This window comes from Cetorhinus maximus, chromosome 26, assembly GCF_964194155.1.
Source record: "Cetorhinus maximus chromosome 26, sCetMax3.hap1.1, whole genome shotgun sequence".
In the NCBI taxonomy this organism is placed as follows: domain Eukaryota; kingdom Metazoa; phylum Chordata; class Chondrichthyes; order Lamniformes; family Cetorhinidae; genus Cetorhinus; species Cetorhinus maximus.
Genome location: NC_135904.1, coordinates 18,709,877 through 18,736,041, shown reverse-complemented (window position 1 = coordinate 18,736,041; position 26,165 = coordinate 18,709,877). Strand labels below are relative to the sequence as shown.

At 45.5% G+C, this 26,165-nt stretch overlaps 1 protein-coding gene across 1 annotated transcript in view; it reads right to left on the bottom strand.

Annotated features, from left to right (window-relative positions):
* The window catches only part of LOC144668155 (protein FAM227B-like), an 83,467-nt gene that overhangs the window by 8,249 nt on the left and 49,053 nt on the right, over positions 1 to 26,165 (bottom strand). Inside the window, exons 6-8 of the mRNA XM_078529909.1 lie at positions 22,855 to 22,953; positions 20,640 to 20,741; positions 7,406 to 7,532 (exon numbers count right to left, since the gene is read on the bottom strand). Coding sequence (XP_078386035.1) covers positions 7,406 to 7,532; positions 20,640 to 20,741; positions 22,855 to 22,953 — 328 coding nt within the window. The remainder of the gene's footprint in view (positions 1 to 7,405; positions 7,533 to 20,639; positions 20,742 to 22,854; positions 22,954 to 26,165) is intronic.

Here is a 26,165-nt window from a genome sequence, read left to right as displayed (position 1 = left end):
TTCACATACCTTAGGCACTTACCTTCTCCCTTGCCTGTCAATTTCACTGGTCTCTTAAACTTACCTGCTTTTTGACAACTAGGGCAGAATTTTTCGTCCTGCGGGTGGGCACACGCCCGACCTGATCGGGAGTAAAATAGTGCGCGATATTTCGGTTGGCAGGCGTGTGCGAGAGTCGGCAGTTAATTAAGAGGCCTATTAAGGCCCTTAAGCAAGCAATTAAGTAGAATTTTTCGCTGCCCGTTCAACCTTACGGTTGGCGGGCAGGCGAATAGGCCAGACGGCCTTTGCATTTTTTGCAAAACCTCATCCACATGTGGGACGAGGTTTCCAACAGTAAATAAAAAAAAATATTTTTTTGAAATCATTTTTAACATGTCGCTCTTCATGTGACTGAGTCACATGTGGGGACATGTTTATACTATTTGTAGAATCTTTGTCATTTTAAAAATTTCCAGCTCTCTGAGGCAGTTCTGTGCCTTCAGGGAGCTTTCAGTGAGCGCACCCCTACGCACGTGTAGACTTCAGCGCTCGAGCTCTTCCCGCACCCACCCCGGCAGCGCTGAGGCTCTCAGCGTGTGTTTCACATTGGCTGGCTGTTAATTGGCCATCCAGCGTGAAATCGTGGCCGGAGCCCGATCACAGGTGGTGGTCCGTTTTGCGGCTGTTCCTGGGCCCGCCCGCCTGATGAAGTGAAAATCCTTCCCCATGTGCTGTAAAAAAGGGAGCGTGGCCTCCTTGAATCCGCCGACCCCAAGCAGCTCCAGCATTTGGAAAGGTGAGTGTAATTTTCAAGAGCAGGTAAATATGCATTTATTTCTTCTAACTCCTGCAGGCCATCTCTTTCTGATGCTAGTTGGGAGTTGCGGCCTCTAGTATTTGCTATGCATCCTCATGAAAGGTCATCGACCTGAATTGTTAACTCTGTTTCTTCCTCCACAGATGTTGGCTGACCTGAGTATTTCCAGCATTTTCTGGTTTTATTTCAGATTTCCAGCATCTGCAGTCTCTTGTTTTTGTGTTGCAGTAGTTGCAGCATCATTTCCTGATATTATTTTGCAATTTGAAAATGAACCTTGACTTTACAAAAGCAATGAGTATACAGAAAAATAATTACCCCCTGACTTCAAGAACTCCTTACAAGCTATTAGCATTTAACCAGCCTCAGGATCTGCCTAATTTACAGCAACACCACCTATTGTAAGGTTGTTTGGAGTGTCGCTAAGAGGTCTGGAGGCTTGTATGGTTAAACTTAAACCGTTTATTGGTAACCCATAACAATACATATCCAAGGTACTGCCAAGCATGGGTGCTGTCTCCTTGATGGTTCCTTCTAGACTCCATTCTACACATAGTCTCCCATAATGTGACTCTTTAAATCATAGTGTGGCCGGTACCGTTCTCCAGTCCTTCATTAACCCTTGCTCTGCCCGAATATCCTTATACTACATCCCCCCCGCCCCCCCCCCCCGGCCCCGACCCCCCACCCCCCCCCCCTCCCCCTCCCCTCCAGTCCTTACCCAAATATATTTACAATACAATCTTCTTTACTTGCTACCCCTTCTCCCCACCTCAAGTCTCTGATTTTATAAATTCAGGTGGTCTGGTCTGGAGGCGTGATAATTCTTCCAGATCTCTTTCTTCTCATGTTTGGAGGAATGGTAGTCTCAGTTGTTCTGGGTGAATTTTGTCAGTTTGGCACCGAAACCATGGTACTCTGTGTTTCCAGTATTTGGTGGTTTCCACTTGATTCGCTTTTTGCACTCCTTCGAGTTGAATTTCTCTTTATCGGCAACCTGTCTGCTTTGTTCGGACACCATGGGTTTCTCCCATTCCTTCCAAAGGGAATGTTTACTCTGTTCATTCCAAGAGTAGACTCAGATTTTCATTTTCCATTCACCACATTCTTGCTGGACGTTGTCATTTCAAAAATGGAGCTTTCATTTCCACTGTTCCACAATTTCAGCCAAATATCTGTTTACTCTTTTATTTTTCAATCCTCTTCAAAATTATAAAACTTTTCATTCAGCTCAGTGGCTACTGTGGTGAGTTCAGTTGTCTTTTTTGGAGTAATTTGCTTTCAAAGTCTGGATTTGCTCTTCCATACCGCACATCTCCTCACCTTTCATGTTCGTCAGATTGGATCCAAGTTCAAGAATTTAATCAATTTTGGCTGTTAATGTGGCATTCAACCAACTGTTCTGATTCATCAGTAATTCCTTTTCCTGTTCCAGGCATTTCTCACTATACGTGGTAGAGATTTCTGATACTTGGGGATAAATTTTATGTTCCATGGGCCAGCGCGCGCCCAGCCCGATTGGGCATAAAATTGCATGAGATGATGTCGGGCGAGTGTCCCAACGCCATCCTGCACGTGAGCAATCTTCAGGTCGCCAGGTGTTGCAGCCGCGCCCACCATCAAGTAAAATGCCATTTAAGGCCATTAAAAAGGCAAATGTTCATGATTTTAAGGTGCCCTTGCAATTTCGCACTCGTTGCACGGGCAAAACGGGCAGGTGGGCAGCCCACTTTTTACAAAACCTCATCCTAGGGCAGAATAAAAAGGGTCAGCAACATTGCCATTGTGAGTAGTGAGGAGTTTAGGAGATAGTTTGCTGCTGGTTGCTTACTTGAACTTGACAGCTTCATCTCTGTTCTGAGCTTTATTCTTAGCATTTCCTGGCTTCATTTCAGGACTCATTGGTGTCTCCAAGGCCCCTGGAGAATTTTGACCATGTGGACCCTTCCAGGTATCAGGCAGCCTTCTGTAATCCTGGTAAAGGGGATTGTGCTCTCTGCTCGAGGCACCTCCTCTGAAGTGGAAGAGAGGGGTAGAAGGGAGAGGAGGCCAGGTGTCCCAATGCAGCTTCCAGGGGAGCGACCTGTGGGAGGAGAGGCGCAGGCACGTGGTGCAGGGCCAGCAGGTAGTCCAAGGCGTAAGGGGCCATTGAAGACACCACTATCCTATTACCAGAGTTAACAGGCAGCGATGCAGCTACCTCATTATGTCCGAGGTGCAATGCCGAAGGAGGCTCTGCCTCTCCAGGGAGACAGCGACTTCCATTTGTCATATGATTGGGCCTGAGATGACCTCCAACTGTGTGGGTGGACACCCCATGCCAGTGGCTCTGAAGGTCACAGTGCCCCTCAACTTCTATGCCTCCGGCTCTTTCTAGGGGTCAGTGGGGGATCTTTGTGGAGTGTCACAATCAGCTGTCCACAGTTGCGTCAAGCTGGTGACTGAAGCTCTGTTGAGGCAGGTAATGACATTTATTCATTTCCATACAGACGAGGCCAGCCAGGCTGGGCGAGCCAGAGGGTTTGCAGCGATTGCTGGGTTCCCTGTGTCCAGGAGCAATCGACTGCACAGGTATGGTCATCAAGGTGCTAATGGGTCAGCCGGGTGCCTTCGTCAATAGGAAGTGTTTCCACTTGATGAACGTCCAGATAGTTTGTGACCACAAGACGCAGATTCTTCAAGTCTGTGCAGGGTACCCTGGCAGCTCCCATGACGCTTATATCCTTAGACACTCACAGGTGCCAAGGCTGTTCAGTGCTGTAGCCCGACTGGATGGATGGCTACTGGATGACAAGAGCTATCCATTGAAAAGGTGGCTTATGAAGTCTCTCCGCCACCCAAGAACAGAGGCACAGCAGCATCATAATCAGTGTCATGCGCCTATTATGGGCGGTGATAGAGAGGACCATAGGTCTTCTGAAGATGCACTTCCGATGCCTGAACCATTCAGGGGGAGCACTATAATACCCCCCATAGAGCGGGTGTCACTGATAGTGATTGCATGCTGCGCTCTCCACAATCTGGCTTTGGCAAGGGGGGGGACCCACTGGAGGAAGGAGATTTTGAGTCAGCCCCAGAGGATGAATCCAGTGGTGAGTAGGAAGAGGAGCACAGTGAGGGAAACACTGAGGGCATGGAGGCAGACCTCTGTATGCTTCAGAGAGGCAGGGACACCAGGGATGCCTTTACCCAACACTCTTTCAACTAGGCTGCCAAAGACTGCTTCCACCTCGTGGAACTGTGGTCTGTGTGCCCACGCGAGCTGCCCACCCACTTGATGTTTCCTGCTGCTGGTGAGGCCATTGCTCCGGTCTCCGGGCCGAATAAAGATTCTCCCCTGGCAGCCTTCAGGGAGCTGCCTTTGCCAATTTTAAACCGCCCGCCGGGTGCCATTGGACCTGGCGCCTGACAGACCCCTTCCCCCGCCTGGCCCCGACCATTCGGAAGACGCGTTTCACACTGGGCGGGCCTTAATTGGCAAGCCAGCATGAAATCACGATTGGGTGCAAAGGAAAAATTCAGGCCTTGAAGTTTATCAAGTTCTAATTTTTCATTAGCAAACTCATCTTCCGTATGTGAAAGTTGGTTCGCTTCATTGAACAGAGCAGAGTCTAATTCCTGGGTGCTATCCTTCATGCTCACATTCTGTAATTTTACTTCTGCTAGTTGTTTCTAAGACCCTTAAATCTCCTTTGTGAGAACTTCTACTTTCTCTTGAATTCTCTTCAACTTTTTCTTGACATTCTAGGTTCTTGATTTTCATATCAGCCATTTCATTTTGCAACAGCTCAACGGTTCTCAGTATGTTTGAGGCATGCAGTGTTTTTCTTCTAGTTCCTTGATATTCAGCGATGGATTTACATTTTTCAATCTTATTTCTGTCTTTTCTTTCTTTGCCTGCAGCAGAGCTTTGTCTTTGTCCTCCATTTTGGTTTCTCTGTTGGCCGGGTCTGTCTCTAGTGTAGTCTTAAGTTGTTTCAGTTCTGTAATTGTGCTATTCATAGTTTCAATAACTGCTCGCAGCTTGGAAAGTTCTACAGCTTTTCCTTTCAATGCCCCATCTTTACCATTCAGCTGGTTCTTCAGCTCTTTCTTGAGTCTCTTCTTCAGTCTCTTTCTTGTACTTCTTGGCTTCCTCCTGAAATATTGAACATTGCTGAGTCTTCTCTGCCAATTGGTCCTTCAGTTTGTTCAGTGATATTAAATTCGTTTTGCTTCTCTGTGTAATTTTCCAGAGGAATTAACTTTGACCTGAGGGATCCTCATAGCTTGTGAAGGTCCTTCACCAGGTTTTCCATTTCTTTGTGAAGCTCAATTGCTTCATCTTGAGTTTTCTTGTAATTTAACCTAGTATCCTTGAGTTTCTTCTGCTGTTCTTCCATTTTGCTGTTCAATACAGTCTTCATTTCTTCAGGCTCCTGAAGGGTTATGTACTCCTTTTGCATTTGATCTGGAAGGACAATCAGCTGTTCTTTCAATAGTTTATTTTCTTGTTGACCTCTTGCCCACTCACTCTGTGCTTCAGTGTATTGCTTTGTCCATACTGATAATTCCAACACAGCTTTTTCTGAAGTAGTATTAAACGTTCTTTTATCTCTTCATATCTTTGCTTGAGCTTGTATTGGCTCTTCAAAGAATCTTTCAGGGCAATGACTTCTTTGAGTAACTCTTCTGCCTGTTGTTGTGCTTGGCTGTACTTCTGGTCGAGTTCTTTCAACTCAGCTTTGATACGAACATTTTCCTGTGGGATAGCTTCATTTTCTTTTTGCAGGTATTGTTTTTTTTGGGTTACCCCAGATAGCTTTGTTTCATTCGCAGCCAGCTGTTCGCTCTGCACTGTTACCTGCTGTTGCAGTTTGGGTAATGTGTCGGCATTTTCAAAAATCTCTATTTTTAAGCCTTTCAGCTGCTTCTCAGCCTCTTCTTTCTTCTGCACTAAACTCTTTGGCTCATGTGCTTCATTGCACTGTCATGGTCTGTGGCCATCTTGTGATTTGCTTAGGTATTGTCTCCCTCAGCCTGGGGTCTCCTGTCTCCCTCACCCTGGGATCTCCTCGCCCCTTCTGTACTTTATTGGAGTGTTCTAAGCCTTGTTTTAAGGTCTGCACGCTCTACAACATGATGTTTAAAGTATTTGTCAAAGGCTTTTAATATCTCACCAAATGTGGTTGAGGATTCATCTATACCTTGTCAGGATTACTTCATCCGCAAATACACCAAATAGGTATAAAAATGTATTAACTTGTATTTTTTCTGATTTCTTGCTTAATCCTGATGTATTCCTCCTGTAAGCTAAAAATGTTCTTCTCCAAGATTCCAAATCTTGGGTCTGGTTTGGTCCTTGCTCTAGCCTAAACTGGTCTGGTAGTTTAATATACTATCCATGGCCATTTTTTTTATAACAGATGAGTACTTTAAAAAAAAAAATTCTCTTCAAAATGGCTCCGGAGCTGCCTTTTTTTCCTTCTCTCTTTCTTCCCATGTTTTGTTAGGTTTCAGCAGGCTCCCACTGCACTGACAGGACTGTTTTTCCAAACTAATCGATTATCCAGGAAATGTCAAAACAAGTCGTTTGGGTCACCTACCTGCCCCTCCAGGCTGGGAATCAACTGAAAGGAGTTTTTTTTTAAGTCTGCCTGGTGTTTTTCAAACTTTTCCCCCTTCAGCCCAGGTTTTGGTGCCGGCTGTGAGCCCGTTGCTGCAGCTTTCTTCCAGCTGCACTCTAGATATGCTGATCTTGATGGTGCCTACATTAAAAGGCAATCTCAGACTTTTTACTTTATTTTGCTCACCCTTCCTGTGATTTGGTTAGGTTTCTTGACTCTCTGCTCTCTCTGGTTCTTCTTTTCATTTGCACAGTGAATTCTTCTGCTTTTCAGCCTTTGTTCCTTTTTTGGATTTTACTCAGCCTTTTTTGATCCAACTAGGTCCCTTCACTCTGTGTTCGATTAGATCTGGCTATGGACCTCCACATGCCCTAATGGAGTCCTTCAGCCTCCATATCTGCAATGTAGCTATTTTTTTTACGTGATCTCCAACTGTGTCTTCAATTTCAGCGCTCTTTGCTCAGGCTAGGCTTCAGTTTCTTTACTTCTTCATGCTTTGAGATTCTGGGTTTCTTCTCCAGCTTCTCTGGGATTTTGGGATGCATCCTTCACTGCCACCATGTTGTAAGTTTGTTCGGTGTCTCACTAAGAGGTCTGGAGGCTTATATGGTTAAACCTAATAAATTTATTGGTAACCTATAGCTGCATACATATCCAAGGCACTGCCATGCATGGGTGCTGTCTCCATGCTGGCTCCTTCAAGGCTCTACTACACAGTCTACCATCATATGACTCTCTACATCATACCATGGGTGGTACTGTTCTCCAATCCCACATTAACCCTTGCTCTGCCCGAACACTCTTATATGACACCACCTAGTAATGAGTCACTCTACTTGAGTGGCGGAACAATTGTGTGTTACAAGATCAAATGTCCTTGACGTTATTGACAGAGGTGCTGTGGCTTATTGAGAGCAACATCACGGGAGATCTGCTATTATATATAAATTTAAAATAGCGAGAGACTGCAGACCAGTATTAACAATGAACGAATTCATACCTGTGATCCAAAGTGAGAAGAGTTCAGTTAGCTCATTTTTAAATCCATCCCCAAACTGGTAATGTGATTCTGGATAAGACTTGTAGAAAATCGCAAAGACAGCTTGAGCTAAGCAATCAGGATATACCTAATGATAAAACAAAAATCAAATATGTTGATTAAATAATGTAGATTTTCAGGTCACCTGGCTTGATCACACAAGTACTGAATGGAGATCTGAAAATTGGGAGGGGCATTAGACGTGATTTATGCCCGATGCCTGCTCACAATTTTTTGTTCAGTTCCATTGCATGTTCTACAGTCTTGCATCCATTTAATTTTAAGGTCCCAAAAGCATGCAAAATATTGAAATTAATTGTCTTCTCTCCTTACAAAGTTCATTTTGAATAGAAGCTCCATGTGCAAAGCAGCACTTGAAGGGAACAAACTTTGGCTTGAGCAATAAAATTTTGGTTTTGTTTGTTGTTGGAATGTTCACAGCACCTTTTAAGTGCGGGGTATGCATTATGAAATATTTTAAATGTCCCCTAAAAGTTCATTATTGCCCACTAAGTCATCAGAATGTGAATTATAAATCAATCATTTCCAGAACATTAAGTGAACACGAACAAGTGAAAAGGGGTCCAGGAAAAGGATCAATTTTTTCACAGGAATTCAAAGAGCCATAAGGTAACTGAATGCAATCTGCATAATCCCATGGTTGGCAGCAAGTGAACATGGAATTAATGTTATGGTATTTAATGGTGGAAATAGTATATGATGATAGAATATATAACAGGGAATTCTGGAGATATTTAAGTCACACTGGCCTTACCCACCATTAAACCAACCCAGCAGCTTGACATACCTATCTGTCAATAAACAAAGACAATGGTATCCACAGGCTCTGGATTAACATGGAGGCTTGAGGAGTTCTGTTTGCCATAATGACAACTGCTATCAACTTGTAACATAGGCATGCCACTGCCACATACTTTCAAGATTAATTCAGTCCTTAACATTTATGCCTTATTACAGGTATTCTGTACAGTTAGCCTAAGAGGAAAGCACTCTAAAGTTCCAGAAAGGCAGCCTCTTCTTCAGATCAAACAAGGGCTTGAGTTTTGCGCATTTCTTTGTTTACCCATTTTGGATTTCCTTTCTTAGTCCTTCTTTCTACCATTCCCCTCACCACCTCCACTCCCCAACCCTGCCCCACATTTTAGCCTTATTAAAAGTGACCAAGAGTCTGAAATGTTTTTTCATCCCTTGTAAAGAATTTTTGCCACACTATGTGACTACTTATTCCACCTACAGAATCCTCCTCCCATACATCCATTCCCTGCATGACATTCCCTGCACAGAGAACTCTGAGAAGTTACAAAAATTACCGGAACCAGAAAATTTGTGTACAGTCAGCAAACTACACTTCTGACTGGATCTGCACTAAAACTTCACCATCTTAAATTAAACTTCACCAAACACCACATTGACTATTGAAATTACTGATAGAAATCGTTGACAGTATTACGTGCCTCTAGTTTCGCAACTTTAAAGTAGGATACTACAAAGTGGAATACTGCCCAATATAATCCATAAATCTGAGGAGCATTCACATTTCTTTGTGACAAAGGTTAATGGTTTATCACAGATCACAGGTTAGCAGGACATGGGTTCTATCCCCATAAGTCCATAAAACAGTGAGTTCTATATCTTATCTCAGCTAGGGAAATACCAAAAGGAAATAAGCATACTTTCTACAAGGGTGGTTAATAAATTGCAAAGTGCTATTTTGCTTTTTCAACAATGGTGTTTTTATGGAAGTAGATAGAGGAATGAGGAGGAGAAAAGTTGCAGCACAGCAAAGAGAAACACAAGGCTTCCAAATTGATGAAGTTTGGTGTATAAATAGTTCTAAAATTATTATTTGGTGGGATAAATTTTAATTTTAATCATATTTATATGGATGTATAGAAGAGGAAAACAAGCAACCCCTTCCCAGCCTCCAAAATGATGTTAGATGTGTCATGATATCAGATGATATTTAATAGAATGCATTGAGAATAAGTCGCCTGGTCTCAATCAGAACAGTCATTTTTTGTTTGGCCACAAATGTGGTATTAGCATGCTGTTAAAGTGTTTGGGATTTGTTAAAAGAATAGATTGGTATCCAATGACAAGGAAGCAGAATGTTTTTCACTCATCACTTTCTCTGCTGTATTAGCATTCACTCTGACTCACAGTATATTTCCTTTCCTTGATCCTTCCAACTTATGATTAAATGTCACAAATGTGAACTGGAAAAGTTGCAAGTTCAATTATTTTTTATTCCATTCTGGTAAGTACATTTCATGGATAATCATCACAGTCACTAAATCTTATTGAGATTAAAATAACAGATTGATTCAGTGTGTTGAGCTTACATCTAGCAAAGCTGTGTTTCTGCACTGAAACCCAAGGGACTAAGCAATCGACCATACAACCAGTTAAACAAAATCCAGAAGTTACAGCTAGCTACATATTTGGAAGCTGTTGAATGGATATAAATTGAAAAAAAGTGTCTTTGTTGCTAAGCAATGATAAGTATCTGTTATTTGTAGTTAAGACTGGAGTGCTGATGTGAGGTGCGATTTGAGGTTTGAATCTGATCTTGTGCCAAACATTTATTGCAATGGTGTCTGTTTACAGTCCTGCAGAAACCTGCACCACTTACATTTCTATCTTCCACAGCTTAATTAGTCCTGAAGTCTTGGAGTAAATTACAGAAGATTGTGCATTAGTAGAAAGTGACACAGAAGTTTGCAACACCAATATAGCAGAGCAGATTTGTAAGACATGAAGCCATGAACTTCTTAATGGTTGGATCAAAAACAACGTTGGCATAGGCCTGCAAGCAGAACGTTCATAGCCATGAAGAGGTTATAGAATTACATAGAATTTACAGCACAGAATCACAGTTCCAACTGGCCCATGCCTTTGTTTACACGGCATGAGTTTCTTCCCACTCTATTTCATCTAACCCAGGCTTGTCCAATGTACGGCCCATGGGCTGGATGCAGCCCCGGAGCCAGTTTTCAAAATTCCGGTCAAACAGGTGAGGTTCAATGGAGATTCTGCTTGGAGCTACTCCTCCAATCAGAGAATGCTTCTCTCCCGCGTTTGCTGCTGGTAAGCTCATTAGTGAGCGTGCTGAGGGCTGCCGGCCGAGGGAAGCGAAGGCATGGCAGGGCTGGAGCCCGATGAGGCAGGAACGCTGGGGCTGGGGCAAGGGGAGCCACATATGTTGGGCCCATGGAGGGCGAAGTCAAGTCAGGCCCAGGGAGGAACGGTATCATGGTGAGTATGTGGGAGTGTGAAAGAGAGAGAGAGAGAGTGTGTGTGTGTCCACGCACGCCGGGTGGGGGCAAGTGAGCGCTTGGTGGGGGGGTGAGTTAGTGAGAGTGTGTGTGGGGGGAGTGTGAGAGCGTGCCTGTGTGTGTGAGGGGGAGTGAGGCAGTGAGATTGAATGTGTGGGCAAGTGAGAGTGTGACTGAGTGAATATGTGGGCGAGTGAGAGAGTGTGACTGTCTGAGTGTGCGGGGGGCGCAGTGCGAGAGACTGACTGTTTACGGGGGGAGTGCGAAATTTGCTCATCAGCCCTTTGAGTGAGAAAAATATTCAAATCTGCCACCGCCGAGCGAAAATGTTGGACAAGCTTGATCTAACCCCATCAGCAGATCCTTCTTTTTCCCTCATGTGTTTATCCAACTTCCCCTTCAATGCACTAATGCTGTTTTGCCTCAACTATTCAATGTGGTAGAAAGTTCCCATTCTAACAACTCACTGGGCAGAATTTTCAGGGTGACATGCGGGGAGGGGCGGGCCCCGCATGTCAGCGCTTAAAATGGCGCACGGTGACGTCAGGCGAGCGTCCGGCTGTCACCGCGCACCATCGCGATATTTAGCTGGGCGCGCGATGAAGTGCGACACGCGCCCGCCATTAATTAAAGGACTTGTTAAGGCCCTTAACTCGGCAATCGATGCCGATTTTGAGGCACCCGTGCGATCTTTGGCTCAGTGCACGGGCGCAATGGGCAGGCGGGTAAGTGACTTTTTAATAAAACTCATCCACGGGTGGAATATGTGGGCCCAGTGGGGTTGTCAATGTGTTATGTGAAGTATTTATTGCAGAAAGTTTTTTAAACTTGCCTGTGTGATCGGTAGCAGTTCAGAACGAACTCCAGCAGCTTTCTCTGTACTTTGAAGCTTCAGCTCAGCAGTCTGCAGACAGGAATCTTTATTGGGCCTGCAGCTTTCCGGAGGCCTCCATTTAGCCTGGGTATGGGTTCTGACATCTCCACTGGAGGCAGCTCTCCTGAGGAGGAAGGGAGGGCTAGAATGAGGAGGAGGCCAGGAGTGGACAATCAGCCTCCAGGGGAGCCACTTTTGGGAGGACAGGCGCAGGCACAAGGGGCGCAGGGCCAAGAGGTTGTCCAAGGTGGAAGGGGCCGCAGAAGATGCCACTATCCTGCTGTCAGGATATACAGGCGGCGAAGCAGCTACCTCAATATGACTGAGGTGCAGTGCTGAAGGAGGTTCTGACTGTCAAGGGAGACAGTACACTACATCTCTCAGATGATTGGCCCTGAGATCTCTCCTAACTGTGTTGGTGGACACCCCATGCCAGCGGCTCTGAAGGTCACAGTTGCCCTCCACTTCTATGCCTCTGGCTCCTTCCAGGGCTCGGTGGGTAATCTTTGCAGTGTATCCCAATCAGCTGTCCACACTTGTGTCAAGCAGGTCACAGACGCTCTGTTCAGGCGTGCATTGACCTTCATCCACTTTCACTGCGACCAGGCAAGTCAGGCACAGCGAGCCAGAGGCTTCGCGGCCATTGCTGGCTTCCCCCGTGTCCAGGGTGCTATTGACTACACACATGTTGTCATCAAGGCACCAGCAGGTGAGCCCAGTGCCTTTGTCAACAGGAAGGGCTTCCACTCCATGAACGTGCAGATAGTGTGTGATCACTGGATGCTGGTTCTGCAAGTCTGTGCAAGGTACCCAGGCAGCTTCCATGACGCCTACACCCTCAAACACTCCCAGGTGACGGGGCTCTTCAGTGCTCCGGCTTGGCTGGATGGATGGCTGGTGGGTGACAAGGGCTATCCCCTCAGAAGGTGGCTCATGATGCCTCTTCGCCATCCAAGAACAGAAGCTGAGCAGCGCTACAATAGGAGCCACGGTTCCACAAGGGCTGTGGTGGAGAGAGCCATCGGTCTTCTCAAGTTGCGCTTCCGATGCCTGGACCGCTCAGGGGGCAAACTCCAGTACCCACCAGATCATGTCTCTGTGATAGTGGTAGCATGCTGCACAATCTTGCGTTGGAAAGTGGGGGACGCAGTGGACAATGAACACCTTGACGCAGTGGATGCGACTGCACATGATGACTCCAGCAGTGGTTCGGAGGATGAGGAAGCACAGGGCAATGATGAGGGGCTGCATACTGACCCGTAACTACACCAAGGAGGCAGGGACATCTGGGAGACTTAAATCCAATGAACCTTCAGCTAGCTCCACACAAATGGATCTGCAGGACCAGCATTGCCTGGCGCATCCATTCACAGCACTTAAGTGCTACATCTTCCACTTAATCAGCTGCACATAAGGGCTTAGTAAATAAACCTCAATGTCCACTCAAACACTCATGATACGTCTGTGAAACACACAAATGCAGCACAAAGGAGCCACCCTCAGCCATGGTAACACATGTGGATTTAATTTTCATTCATCACATGGTGCAACAAAATCAAATCAAAATGTTGTTCCAACGTTAAAAAATATAAATTCCCTAGTCTCGGGCCAACAGTAAAGCACCAGTGAGAAACCCGTGGTGTGCCTAATGTGCCTTATGCTTACATTTACAGGTGCTACGTCTGGGTGCCGCCCCATCGCTCGGAGTGGCTTGTGAGACAGCCTGCTGACTCTGCTGTCCCGTTGGCCTCAATGACCTTGGCGAACGTCCTCTGGCCCGTGGAGCCTGTGCTGGCCCCACCTGGGAGGGAGTGGCCAGATCCATAGCTGACACCTCCCAGTTGTTGCAGCCTCCACAGATGCAATGGTCACTAGCAGAGGGGCGGAGGAGCTGCTGCCCTCATCTGGAGCGCCCTGAGAGGAGCCTGTAGAGATGGCAGGCAGCTGCTGTGCCGACATGAGGTCGCTTTGGACCTCCCTACTCATCGTAGATGGATGGGCACCGAGCTGGGACAGTTGGTGCCCAGAACATCTCCCACATTGCCAATGACCACCTGTGGCCAGTAGCGCTGTGAGGGCTTGCAGGTCCGAGTGTAACCCCAGCAGAAGCTGGTTATTCTGCTGGAAGCCCATCTCCATGCCAGTCGCCAATCTCTCCATGGAGGAAGCCTGACATTCTGACATGAGGTTCATGTCATCACTGACGCTCCGCCTGGATTCCTCCACCACGGAGACCAAGTGAAACACACTCTCATGCAACACTCCCAGATGCTCCCGCGCACCCGGCCGCTTTTCCTGCAGCTGCTGCGTGGCGGACAACTCCAGAGGCACTCATTATGGCCCAACTCAGCATGTGCCTGGTCCCTTGCAGTCCTCCGGCTGCTGGCGCCATCGGCACTCTCTGTCCATGCCATCTCCTCCCGTGATTGCGAAGTGCCCTCTCCACTGTGTCCCGGGACACTAGCCGATGTTACAATTCCCACCGATGTGGTAGTCGCTGCACAGGTGCCTGCCTCCCTGAAATGGTGTGACGCTCGTGACAATCTCAGGTGTGAGAGGGGGCATCTGGACCTCCTCATTGTGGTCATGCTCTGGTGATGCTGAAATTAACAACAAAGACAGTGGATCAGTTAGCATTCACTCAGTAACACAATTCATCCCTTTCCCCCCAGACTCATAATGCGCTCAACCTCCAAGAACCTAAGGAGACGAACATTGGTGGGGTGGTAAATAGTCAGGAGGAGGCCCAAACATTACAGGCAGATACAGACAGGCTGGTCAGATGGCCTAAGGAATGCCACATGGAATGTTATGTGGATAAGTGTGAGGTTATGCATTTGGGCAGGACAAACAAGGTACGGGAATACAGGAGAAATGGTAGGACCGTGGAAAGTAAGGATGATTATAGGGACCTTGCTGGGCATGTGGACAGGCCTGTTAAGGTAGCAGAACAGGAACATAAGGCATTTAACAAGGTAAAAGCCATACTTGCCTTTATTAGCTGAGGAATAGAATGTAGGAAAAGGGAGGTCATGTTGCAAGTGCAGAAAATGCTGTCGAGGCCACAGCTACACTTCTGCATTCAGTTATGAACTGCGCTTCATGGGAGGGATAGGATTGGAATGGAGAGTGTGCAGGGGTTCCTGGCCTGGATGCATGCTGGCCTGGAGAGTTGGAGTTACGAGGAAACATAACATACACTGGTGACACTTGCCATGGAGCACAGGAGATTGACGGGTCACATTATTGAGCTTTATACCATTAAGAGGGGCATAGACCAGGTGGACCGAAAGCAACGTTTCCCCTTGGCAGAGGGATGACTAATCTGGTGGCATTTATTTAAGGTGAGGGGCATGAGGTTGACAGGCGAGGTGACGAGGACCTTTTGGACAGAATAATGTGGGACGCACTGGCTGAAAGGGAGGTGGAGGCACAAACCCTCCTAAGAAGCAATAAGTATTTGGATGTGCAGCAGCGATGCCATGGCATGTTAGGCCATGGGGATAGTGGTCAGAAATGGGATAAGGCGACTTTGAAAGGTGCTAGAAACGCACATTCTCAAAGGGCCGAGGGACCTTTGTGTATGACCCACACGTCTGACTCTATCAGTCTGAGAATGAGCAGTGTTGCTGCATTAATGATTGCAGCAATCATCAGTGCTTTGGATGGTGGGAAGACAGAGGGGATGGGACTGTGGGCCTCAAATACCTGCCCGCTCCACCCCAGCCTCACCGACACCTGTCAACCTGGGCACATGGCGGGTTTCCAACTCCAGTGCCTGCTCTTCGAAATGGCTCAGGATGAGAAGCTGGGCCTGGCCACCACCAGTGCGCAAACGCTTGTACATGTTGTGCACATTTTTCTCCTGCAGAACAGAGAACACCATTTATTGGGGCTGATCACTCATGTACTCTGCACGCGCACGCCGCACCCCAACCACAGTGGCCCATCTGAGGCCTTCAGCGGCTCCTGTCCACGCTACTGGTGATCGGTCACCAAAAGATAGTATGGCTGCTCCAAACCAACCCCCCCACCCCCCACTGCCCCAACGGCCACCTTGGACACATTCGGCGTCCATCACTTTCAATAACACACGGGTCTTAGCGCCCATGGTAAGGAGGTGCAAGTAGGTGCGGCGCCGAGGCCACCAGATGGCTCTTGGCCACGACACCTTGAGGCTCCCCTTCCACCATCTCATCACCGTGAATAAGACATGTGTTGGAGTTATGAATATGTGCCTAGCTGCCTCTCCTGCAGGTTGCCCCCAGACTACTCAAGTGTGACGAAGACCATCACATTGGGGAGAACCCACCTTCTCATTAACCACTAAGGCTGATGTAAGCACTGTGCTATCTGCTTGACCACCCAGTGTGCGCCAAATGCCCAACATGAGTCAATGCAGTAACGACACTAAGACGTTGGGGGGTGGCCCTCAAAGGCTAAGGCTACCTGCTGGGTTAAATGGCCAAGGACAACATGGTACTCACCCTTCCAGAGCGCAACAAATCATTGAAGTGCTTGCGACACTGGATCCACGTTCGGTGCACCACATCCCGGGAACTGACCACCTCCACCACCTCCTCCCAGGCATGCTTCGTCACAAGTGAGATCCTCCTCCTCCCATCCTGGGGAAACAGGACCTCTCACTGTGCTGCCACCTCCTCGAGAAGTGCAGCAAGGCAGTCATCAGAGAAGCAAGGGGCATATTGGCCCCCGCTGGCCTACCCTGCAGCCTGTCCACCTCATCTGGCCTTCCTTCTATGACGGTCTGCTGTGCAGACCCCCTGCGGTGCCACCTGTAGCTGGCCATGGCGAATAAGCTAAAGGAGGCTGCCCAGCCTTTTTTTATACAGACTGCTGGGTCCCCATTGGACCTGGCGGTCTGTACACGCCCGCCGCAATTTTAAAAGCCCCGCTTTCCACGGGAGTGCAAAATGCGCTGGGTGGGCCTTAATTGGCTCGTCAACGCAAAATGGCGATGCGGCCCGCAATAGCTTCAGCTCCGCCCACCCACCGAACGGAAAATTCAGCCCCCTGGATAAAGGGGTTTCTCCCAAATTCCTATTGGATTTATTAGTAACCATCCTAAACTTATGACCTCTAGTTTTAGACAAGTGAAAATAGCTTTTGCACATCTAATTCGTCAAGATTGTAAAGGCACATCACAATTGCAAGAATCATAAAAGTCAGAAACCATGGGTGGTATTTTACACCCACCCTCAGGAGCAGGCTAGCAGGCAGGGAGGGGACATAAATTTGGGTGGGATGGTGGTGGCACCATGCCCATCGCCTACTGCCACCACTGGCATCATACCAGCAGCCAGGGAGGTATCCTTAGGCCAAATGAGGCCCTTAAGTGTCCAGTTAATGGCTGCTAAATGCCTCCAACTTCCACTGGTATTTTAGCAATGGTGGGTGTGCCGAGGCCTCATGGCAAAGCTGTCAGGTGAAACCTGGCAGCCTGGTCGATGGCTGGAGGAGGAGTGGGATACTTTCTGTTCAGGCCCAACGGAGGCCTCCCCCAAAAGGACTCCTCTCCACCCTTGCTCCGTGAACCCATTTCCCCACCCCCCGCTCACCGTGGCCTGCCAGCCTGGCCTCAGCTAAACCACTGACTAGCTCGGTATCTAGCTCTATGGCTGCTCGATGTTAGAGACTGCCTACAATCAAGCAGCGGCCACTGCACCCAGAGGCACTGCTGGGACTATAATGCTGCTGGCCATTTGATTAGTCAGCTGCTCTTGGAGCCAGGACTTCCTCTCAGGTATGGGTGGAAGTTGCACCCTGAGCCAATTAAATTGAAATTAAATTAAAAGGGTGACCCGGCCAAGTGGAGGTGGCTGACCACCAACTTTTAAGCCAGGGCCACGGCCACTGCCTCTGCGTAAGATCCAACCCCATAAAATTTGAAAGCCTTTGAATTTTTTCGCATCTGAATGGTGCACTCCTGGTGGAAAACATATGCAAGGCTTGTAAATTAGATGGAGGTTTCTAGTGGGCGCATCCCAACATTTAGCCCAGAATGTCAGAGCCCCAGCTGACCTTAAGAAAAAGAGGTTGCTGCATAGGATTTAAATTATTCACTAGTTTACTTCAAGCACAGGAAACACTCAGAATTAAGACAAATTTCTTTTGAATTAAATACATGCATCTTTTGTGCATGATTATTTAAAAATGCAAACATACTGTTATAGACAGGGTGAGAGGAAACTGCAATCCCTGTTCCCTTCCCTACTGTCTGTAATCAGTAGCGTTTGAGAGGGTGATGTGTGTGGCGTTTTTAATCCCTGAGTGTGTGGACAATTTGAATAACCAGCAGCAAGCTTTTTGTGGGTTTAAATAAAATGGATTGTTTCTTCACTCACTCACCCCGAAATCTAACATTACGGTGCTCGCTCACATAGTCACACAGTTCCCTTTTCCAAATATGGGGGGGAGAATTTACTCCCTGTTGGGTGGGCCAGTAGGGAGCTGGCACAGAGCCAATCACCACCCGCAATCGGCTGCGTGCTGCCATTTTACGTGAGCGGGCCAATTAAGGCCCGCCCAGCATGATGCATGCCTGGTAGCACTCAGCAGCTAGCTGTGCAGGTGGGGGGAGGAGGGAGAGTCGGGGCGTGTGCTCCTTCACAAGGCAGAATTCTCCCTGAGGCACGGAGCTGCCTCAGGGAGATTAAGTCCAGTTTCAAAGTTTAAAATAAAGAAAAATCACTTACACATGTCCCCTCATGTGTCCCCCAGCGTCACATGAGCTGGAATATGGTTATGAAATGTATGAAAAATATTTATTATTTTAATAACCCTTCATGAAACCTCATCCTGCCCGTGGATGAGGTTTCATGAAAAATGCGAAGGCCACCTGACTCCTCGCTTGCCCTGTCAAATTGGTTAAGTGGTTAATTAATGGCCTGAATAGGCCTTTGACGGTTTGGCGGGCGCACAGCCTACTCTGGTACACGCCTGCCGACCGAAAGATCGGGATGGCACGCGGTGACGTCAGGACGCATGCCCAACATCATCGTGTGTCATTTTACGCCGGGCCCCACGCGCTGAACAGAAAATGCTGCCCATGGTGTTGGTCTTAGGTTGATTAGCCACAACCTAGTTTATTTTTGAAGACATTCATCCTGAGGGGGGAGTTGAGACAATTGCCATCTTTGTTTCAGAAAGACCCATTCAATTCAGAATGTGTTTTGGATGGTCTCAGGATATGGGTGGTTGATACCTTTCAGTCTGGAATATATTTTTTGTGTCCTTGTGAGACAGGATGACAGATTTTGAATTTACAAATTAGGTCAGAAGATATTTTGCAGCACATACTGTCCACTTTAAAAGAGGGGTCAGTATTTTTAAAAGTTATGAATATGACTTGCCTTTACTGGGTATGACAATACTATTTTAAACCCTTTGAAATACAAAATATTAAAATTTTACTTTTAAAAGTTTAACCACAGTTAGAAGTTGAAATTTTGTTAGTGTGGCTGCAAATTTCAAGTAAAATTATTTAATTTGACTCATTATCAACCTTCAGATTCCACAGAACAGACATCTTCATCCAAAAGCTGAAACCTTCAGCAATATGGCATTTTGTCAGTACTGCAATGGAGTATCAGTCTGGATTATACACTTGAATCCTGGAGTGGAGCTCTGATTCAGAGTCAGTTAGTGCTGCCAACTGAGCCAAGCTGATTCTCCTATCTGAAGCATTCCCCACAAACTTGACATCAAGGCAACATTTGACCAAGTGTGGAATCAAGGAGCCCTAGCAAAATGCAGTCAATGGGATTCAGGGAGAAAACTCTCCACTGGTTGGAGTCATTCTGAGTACAAAGGAAAGATGATTATGGTTGTTGCAGATAAATCATCTCAATCCCAGGACTTCGCTGCAGGAGTTCCTCAGGGTGGTGTCCTACGCCCAACCATCTTCAGCTACTTGATCAATGACTTTCCTTCCCTCATAAGGTCAGAAGTGGGTATGTTTGCTGATGATTGCACAGTATTCAGTATCATTTGTAACTCCTCAGAAACTGAAGCAGTTCTTGTCTGTATGCGGCAAGACCTGAAAACATTCAGGATTGGACTGATAAGTGACAAGTAACATTCATATCTCACAAATGCAAGAGAATAACCATATCCAACAAGAGAGAATTTAACCATCTCCCCCAGACATACAACAGCATTACCATTGCTGAACCCCCACTATCAACATCATGGGCTACTATTGACCAGAAAATTAAATGGACCAGCTACATAAATACTGTGGCTACAAGAATAGGTCAGAGGCTAGGAATCTTGCGGTAAGTAATTCACCTCCTGACTCCCCAAAGCCTCTCCGCTATCCAGAAGGCGCAAATCAGGAGTGTGATGGAACTCTTCACTTGCCTGGATGAGTGCAACTCCAACAACACTGAAGAATCTGGTCGCCATCCCAGACAAAGCAGGCCATTTGATCGGGAACTCATCCATCACCTTAAATGTTCACTCTATCCACCATTAGTGCACAGTAGCAACAGTGTGTACCATATACAAGATGCATTTCAGCAACCCATCAAGCATTCAACATCACCTACTCTACCACCTGGAAGGACAAAGGCAGCAGAAACATGGGAACAAAACCACCTGCACATTCCCTTTCAAGCCACACACCATCCTGAATTGGAACTACATTACTGTTCCCTCACTGTCACTATGTGGAAAACCTGGAACTCCCTTTTTAACTGTACTGTGGATGTACCTACAACAGATAGACTGCAGCAGTTCAAGCAGACGACTCACCACCACCTTCTCAAGAGCAATTAGGGAGAGGTAATAAGTGCTGGCCTTGCTAGTGATGCTCATATCCCATGAAAGAATAACAAAAAAAATAGAAACAGTACAGGAGCAATATATCTTAGTGGTGTATGGAGGTGCCAATGAAGAAGAGCAATTTTTTCAAAAAATAGTGTCAGTGTCAGTGCCAAAAAGTCTACTGTAAGTAGAAAATACAATATATCTTTGTACAAATATATAAATTTGGTGACATTACCTCCAAGAATGTATCTAGCACCTGAGGAGGGGCAATCATGAAGAGTGTCACAAAACTATCAGCAATTCTGCTAAACAGGTGATCTTGATCTCCTTGGGAAGGCTTATAATGATTAAAAATAAAATAAACTTGTTAAAAATCACAATTTTATTCATGGCTTCAGTTCTATATACCGAATATAATGAAAAATAGATTAAAAGGCAACAGGGACCATGACTAAATGATACTGTAATGAGAAATATAGAGAATATAGCAAATTTATAAAAATATATAAAATATAGAAAATTAGTGTTTCAAAACTTGCAAAAAAAGTGGATATGCCAAAGAATTGGATAAATTATAAAGGCAAACAAATGCAGGTTTAAAAGGTGTAAACCAGTCAAGAGAAACACTGAACATCTGAGAAGCAGCTCCTTGACAGCAATGTCCATTTCCCAGTTCCTGCTAACTAACCTACATTTGTTCTGGGTGCCCCGACACCTCATATTTAAAATTCTTAGCTTCAGGTTTAAATCCCTATGACTCCCCAGAACTGGGACTCTAGTCTCTTTTGCATTCCACACAGCCTTCCTTTGCCTCATCATTGGAATCTGGAATTCAAAGCTAGTCTCAGTAATGGTGACCATGAAACCATCATCGATTGGTGTAAAAATCCATCTAGTTCACCAATGTCCTTTAGGGAAGGAAATCTGCCGACCTTACCCGGTCTGGCCTACATGTGACTACAAATCCACAACAATGTGATTGACTCCTAACTGCCCAGTGAACTGGCCTAACAAGCCACTCAGTTCAAGGGCAATTAGGGATGGGTAACAAATGCTGGCCTTGCCAGCGGCATCCACATTCCAACAAAAAAAAATTTTTAAAACTGTTACTTAAAAAATCTAGAATCTATGCTCTTAATTCGCGCCCTCAATTAATCCTGGGACTGAATTCAATGGCCACAGTGGTGGTCCAGACCATCAGCAAGAAAGGCTGTGGCAACTCCGCTACACGTTTCAGGGAGGCCAGATGAGATTAAATCCTAATCAGGCACTTATCTGCTTGCTGTCTGGGTTCCAGAGCCTTTGGGAGGTGTCAGCTGTGGCTCAGTCCATAGCACCCTCGCCTTTGAATCAGAGGGTTGTGGGTTCATGTCCCACTCCTGGAAAACCAAGAACTGCGAATGTACTCGAAAGAAGTTGCAATCTGTGACTGTTGGTAACTCGAAAGAGTTTCCAGAGCCTTTGGAGGCAAAGATCCCTATCCAAGAGCTGCCACCCAATCTGATGGCCAGCAGCAGATCAAACCCAGCAGTGCCACTGGGAGCTGTGAACACTATTGGGACTGCAGTAGGCCCAGGATCAGGGTCAGTGGTGGAGGCTCAGAAGGGTGGTAAATAGAGCAGCCTCGCCGGAGCTAATCAAGCAAGCTTTGGAGAGGGGGTTAGATGGTCGTTATGGAGGGCAGGGGAGGGGGTCATCCCATAGGGTACCCAATCAAGAGGGACTTCCACCATGGAGCACATGTGGCTTGGGGCTTCTCCCCCTCACCACCACATGAGGCACTTAAGCGGCCTTTAATTGGCCTAGAGGCAGGAAGGAGGACATTGACCTTCCTAGCCTTTGACTTAATTTGAGGCAGAGGGTGGACTGGGGGGGATGGGGGAGGGAAGAGTCAGGAAGGCAACAGATCCTCATCTGCCTCACTGTTCACTTCTTGGGGAGTGGGTGGCCATTAAATTCCTTTCTATCCTCCTTAAAGCCTAACTCTAAAAAAGCAAGGTTTTGGTCAGGCCATCTAATATCTCTTTCTTAGGTGTGGAATACATTTTATCTGATGATGCCTCTGTGGAATACCTTTTCATTGTTAAATACACTAATTAAATACAAGTGGTTGATGATGATGATGGCTTAATGAGTTTATCTAGTAAACAGCTGAGTCACATAGCTCAAGAGGTTTTAAATTTAATCTCTAATCCATTTTAGCTCATGATCGTGAATGGAGAAATAGGGAAACATTTTTATCTTCAGCACTTCCAGGTTTCCACATCAGTAGCACCTATTAAGAATTTGGGGAACATGACCCATGACGTTCCATCTAATATGGATGCATTACGCACCAATTCCATTCTGGCTAAGTTCTTTGGTAAAAATGCTAAAGATGAAAGTTTACAGAACATTACAAATAAAACACCCAGACAAATATTTTTTTAAAATCAATGACATAATTGTACCTTAAACTTGGAAAGGAAGAACCACCAAAATGCATCTCGGAGAACAGCAGCCGAAGGGACTGAGAGAATCAGCTTCTTCAAGGTATTTTGATATCCAAACTGTTAGAAATTTATGTTGATTTAGTATTAGTTACTTTATTATAAGCTTTTTATTAAAAAGAATTGTAAGTGGATGATAGGACACATTGTTGTACCAACCACTACCTCACATGGCAAGTGTCATAAAATGCAAAACATAGCCCAATGGCTGCTGAAAATCTGAAATAAAATGCTGGAAATACTCAGCCATCTGGCAGCATCTGTGGAGAGAGATACAGAGTTAACATTTAGGGCAAAATATAACTCTTCCTTCGCACTTATTATTTATGACAAGTTTCATTTTGGGAATCTTGCCAGAGGATAGGCTCCATGTGGCAGTCAGGTCCTCCCCTCCCAGAACGGAAAAAAACAGTAAAAACTGGGAAATAAGAAGACGAACATCCAAATTAGGAGCAGGAGTAGACCACTCGGCCCCATGAGCCTGCTCCGCCATTCAATAAGATCATGGTTGATCTGAACGTAACCTCAACTCCACATTTCTGCCCACGCCTGATAATCTTTCACCCCTTGTTAATCAAGAATTGATCTAACTCTGCCTTTAAAATATTCAAAGACTCTGCTTACACCGCCTTTTGAGGAAGAGAGTTCCAAACACTCACAACCCTCTACGAGAAAAAATTTCTCCTCATCTCTGTCTATTTTTAAACAGTGACCCCTAGTTTTAGATTCTCCCACAAGAGGAAACATCCTCTCCACATCCACCCTGTCAAGGTCCCTCAGGGTCTTAAAGGTTTCAGTTAAGTCACCTCTTATTCTTCTAAATTCCAGTGAATACAAGCCTAACCTGTCCAGCCTTTCCTCATAAGACAACCCGCCCATTCCTGGTATTAGTCTAGTAAACCTTCTCTGAACTGCTTCTAACGCATTTACAGCTTTCTTTAAATAAGGAGGCCAGTACTGTACGTAACACTCCAGATGTGGTCTCACCAATGCCCTGTACAACTGAAGCATAACCTCCCTACTTTTGAAATCAATTCCCCTCAAAATAAATGATGGCATTCTATTAGCTTTCCTAATTACTTGCTGTACCTGCATACTAACCTTTTGTGATTCATGCACTAGGACACCCAGATCCCTCTGAATCTCAGAGCTCCTCAATCTCTCACCATTTAGATAATAAGCTTCTTTTTTCATTTTTTCTCCCAAAATGAACAATTTCACATTTGCCCACATTATGCTCCATTTGCCAGATCTTTGCCCACTCACTTAACCCATCTATGTCACTTTGTAGCCTCCTTACGTCCTCTTCACAATTTACTCTCCTATCTATCTTTGTGTTGTCAGCAAATTTAGTAAGCATTCCTTTGGTCCATTCATCCAAGTCATTTATATAAACTGTAAAAAGTTGAGGCTTCAGCACTGAGCCCTGCGGCACACCACTCATCACATCCTGCCAACCAGAAAAAGACCCATTTATGCCAACTCTCTGCTTCCTGTTAGCTAGCCAATCTTCTAACCATGCCTGTATGCTACACCCTACACCATGAGCTTTTATTTACTGCAATAACCTTTGATGTGGCACTTTATCAAATGCCTTCTGGAAATCTAAGTACGGTACATCCACCAGTTCTCCTTTATCCACAGCACATATGACTCCTTCAAAGAACTCCAATAAATTGGTTAAACGTGATTTCCCTTTTACAAAACCATGTTGACTCTGCTTGATTGCCTTGAATTTTCCCAGGCGCCCTGCTATAACATCTTTAATAATAGCTTCTAATAATTTTCTAATAATAGTTTCTGACATTTCCCCTATGACAGATGACAGATGTTACTGGTCCAAACTGGTCTTGTATCCCTTAAAATGGAACACCAGTAAAAACTGGGAAATAAGAATACTGGTCAGAACTGTTTTTTCCTAGGGCAGGAGAAATAAGAGGCCAATCGCCTCTGACATTGAACAAACAGTAAAATACTTCAGGTGCTGGAAATCTGAGACAAAAACTCAGCATAGTGGGCAACATCAGGAACACAGGGGTCAGCTTTTCATGTTTCTCTTTCAGCTGTCTAACCCCATTCCTTTAGCTATTCACACACTCTCATGCATTCACACACCCGCCCGCTGCCGGGATCGTCCGGTCCCGCCACAAGTCAATGGACTTCTGGCTGGGGCGCCGCCTCGCCCGCAGCGGGTCCCGCCCATGACAGGGCCGGAAAATCCCAGCCTCCGTGTCTCATGCTCATCATATTTCTCTCACTGTGCCTCTTATTGTCTCATTCTTGTTTTCCCTCTGCCACTTAATCATCTCCTATTTTACATTTGAATACACTAGAGGTCATTCATTTTTTTTCCTGTGTGTGTGTGTTTATGTTGTTTTTCTTCCACTTGCCCTGCCCCATGTTCTGTTCATTTTAAACTCTGTTCATCTGTAATATCTTCCAGTTCTGACAAAGGAAGCAAGCCTGAAACACCACAGATGCTATCAGACCTGCTAAGTATTTCCAGAGTATTTTGTTTTAGCTTACTCCTGTGACATTTGTGTATACTTTCTAGTATTTGGTTATAGAGTAGCATTGGCAAAGATCAAGAAAACAATCACCAACTATCAGAATTTAGTCTGTCCCCAACTCTATCAATATACTAGTTCAATTTTACAATATTGTTATCTACCTCAAAATAAATGTCGTTGATATTTTATGAAAATTAATTTAAACTAAAATTTCAAACCATGTTTTGTAACACACATGGTGAAAGAGATAGCCAGAACAGAAGGAAATATGTCAACTATATGCATGTTGAATTCGAGATAGAAAAGTTCTTTAACTTTTAAAATGGATAAAAATTACTTGTGATAATGTAATCAACCTATCATATTGCTACTTCCTATATTTTATCTAAGCCTGTAGACCAATTACAATGTTGAAAGGAAATGTTTTTTCCTTTCCACATCCTCAAAGAATCCAATTCCCAACTTTTAACTTTATGGCAACAACAAAATCAGAAGGCATGATAATTGGCAGTAAGCTAAAATGTTTCAACTTCCCAAAAAAAAGACCAAGAAAAGTTTCAAGTACAAGGATAAGGAAATACTGCTGAAAAAAGAGACATGTCGAAGCTTTTCATCTTGCGCTGGTCAAAACACTTGGCAAGAATACCAGTACAAGGGGAAAACAACAATTTATACTGTATGTGAAGAGAATTGGCAAGTGGACTCTGATTGGTAGAGGCGTTGCCATGGGGAATGCACCAGTTATGGAGACTGACAGTTAAC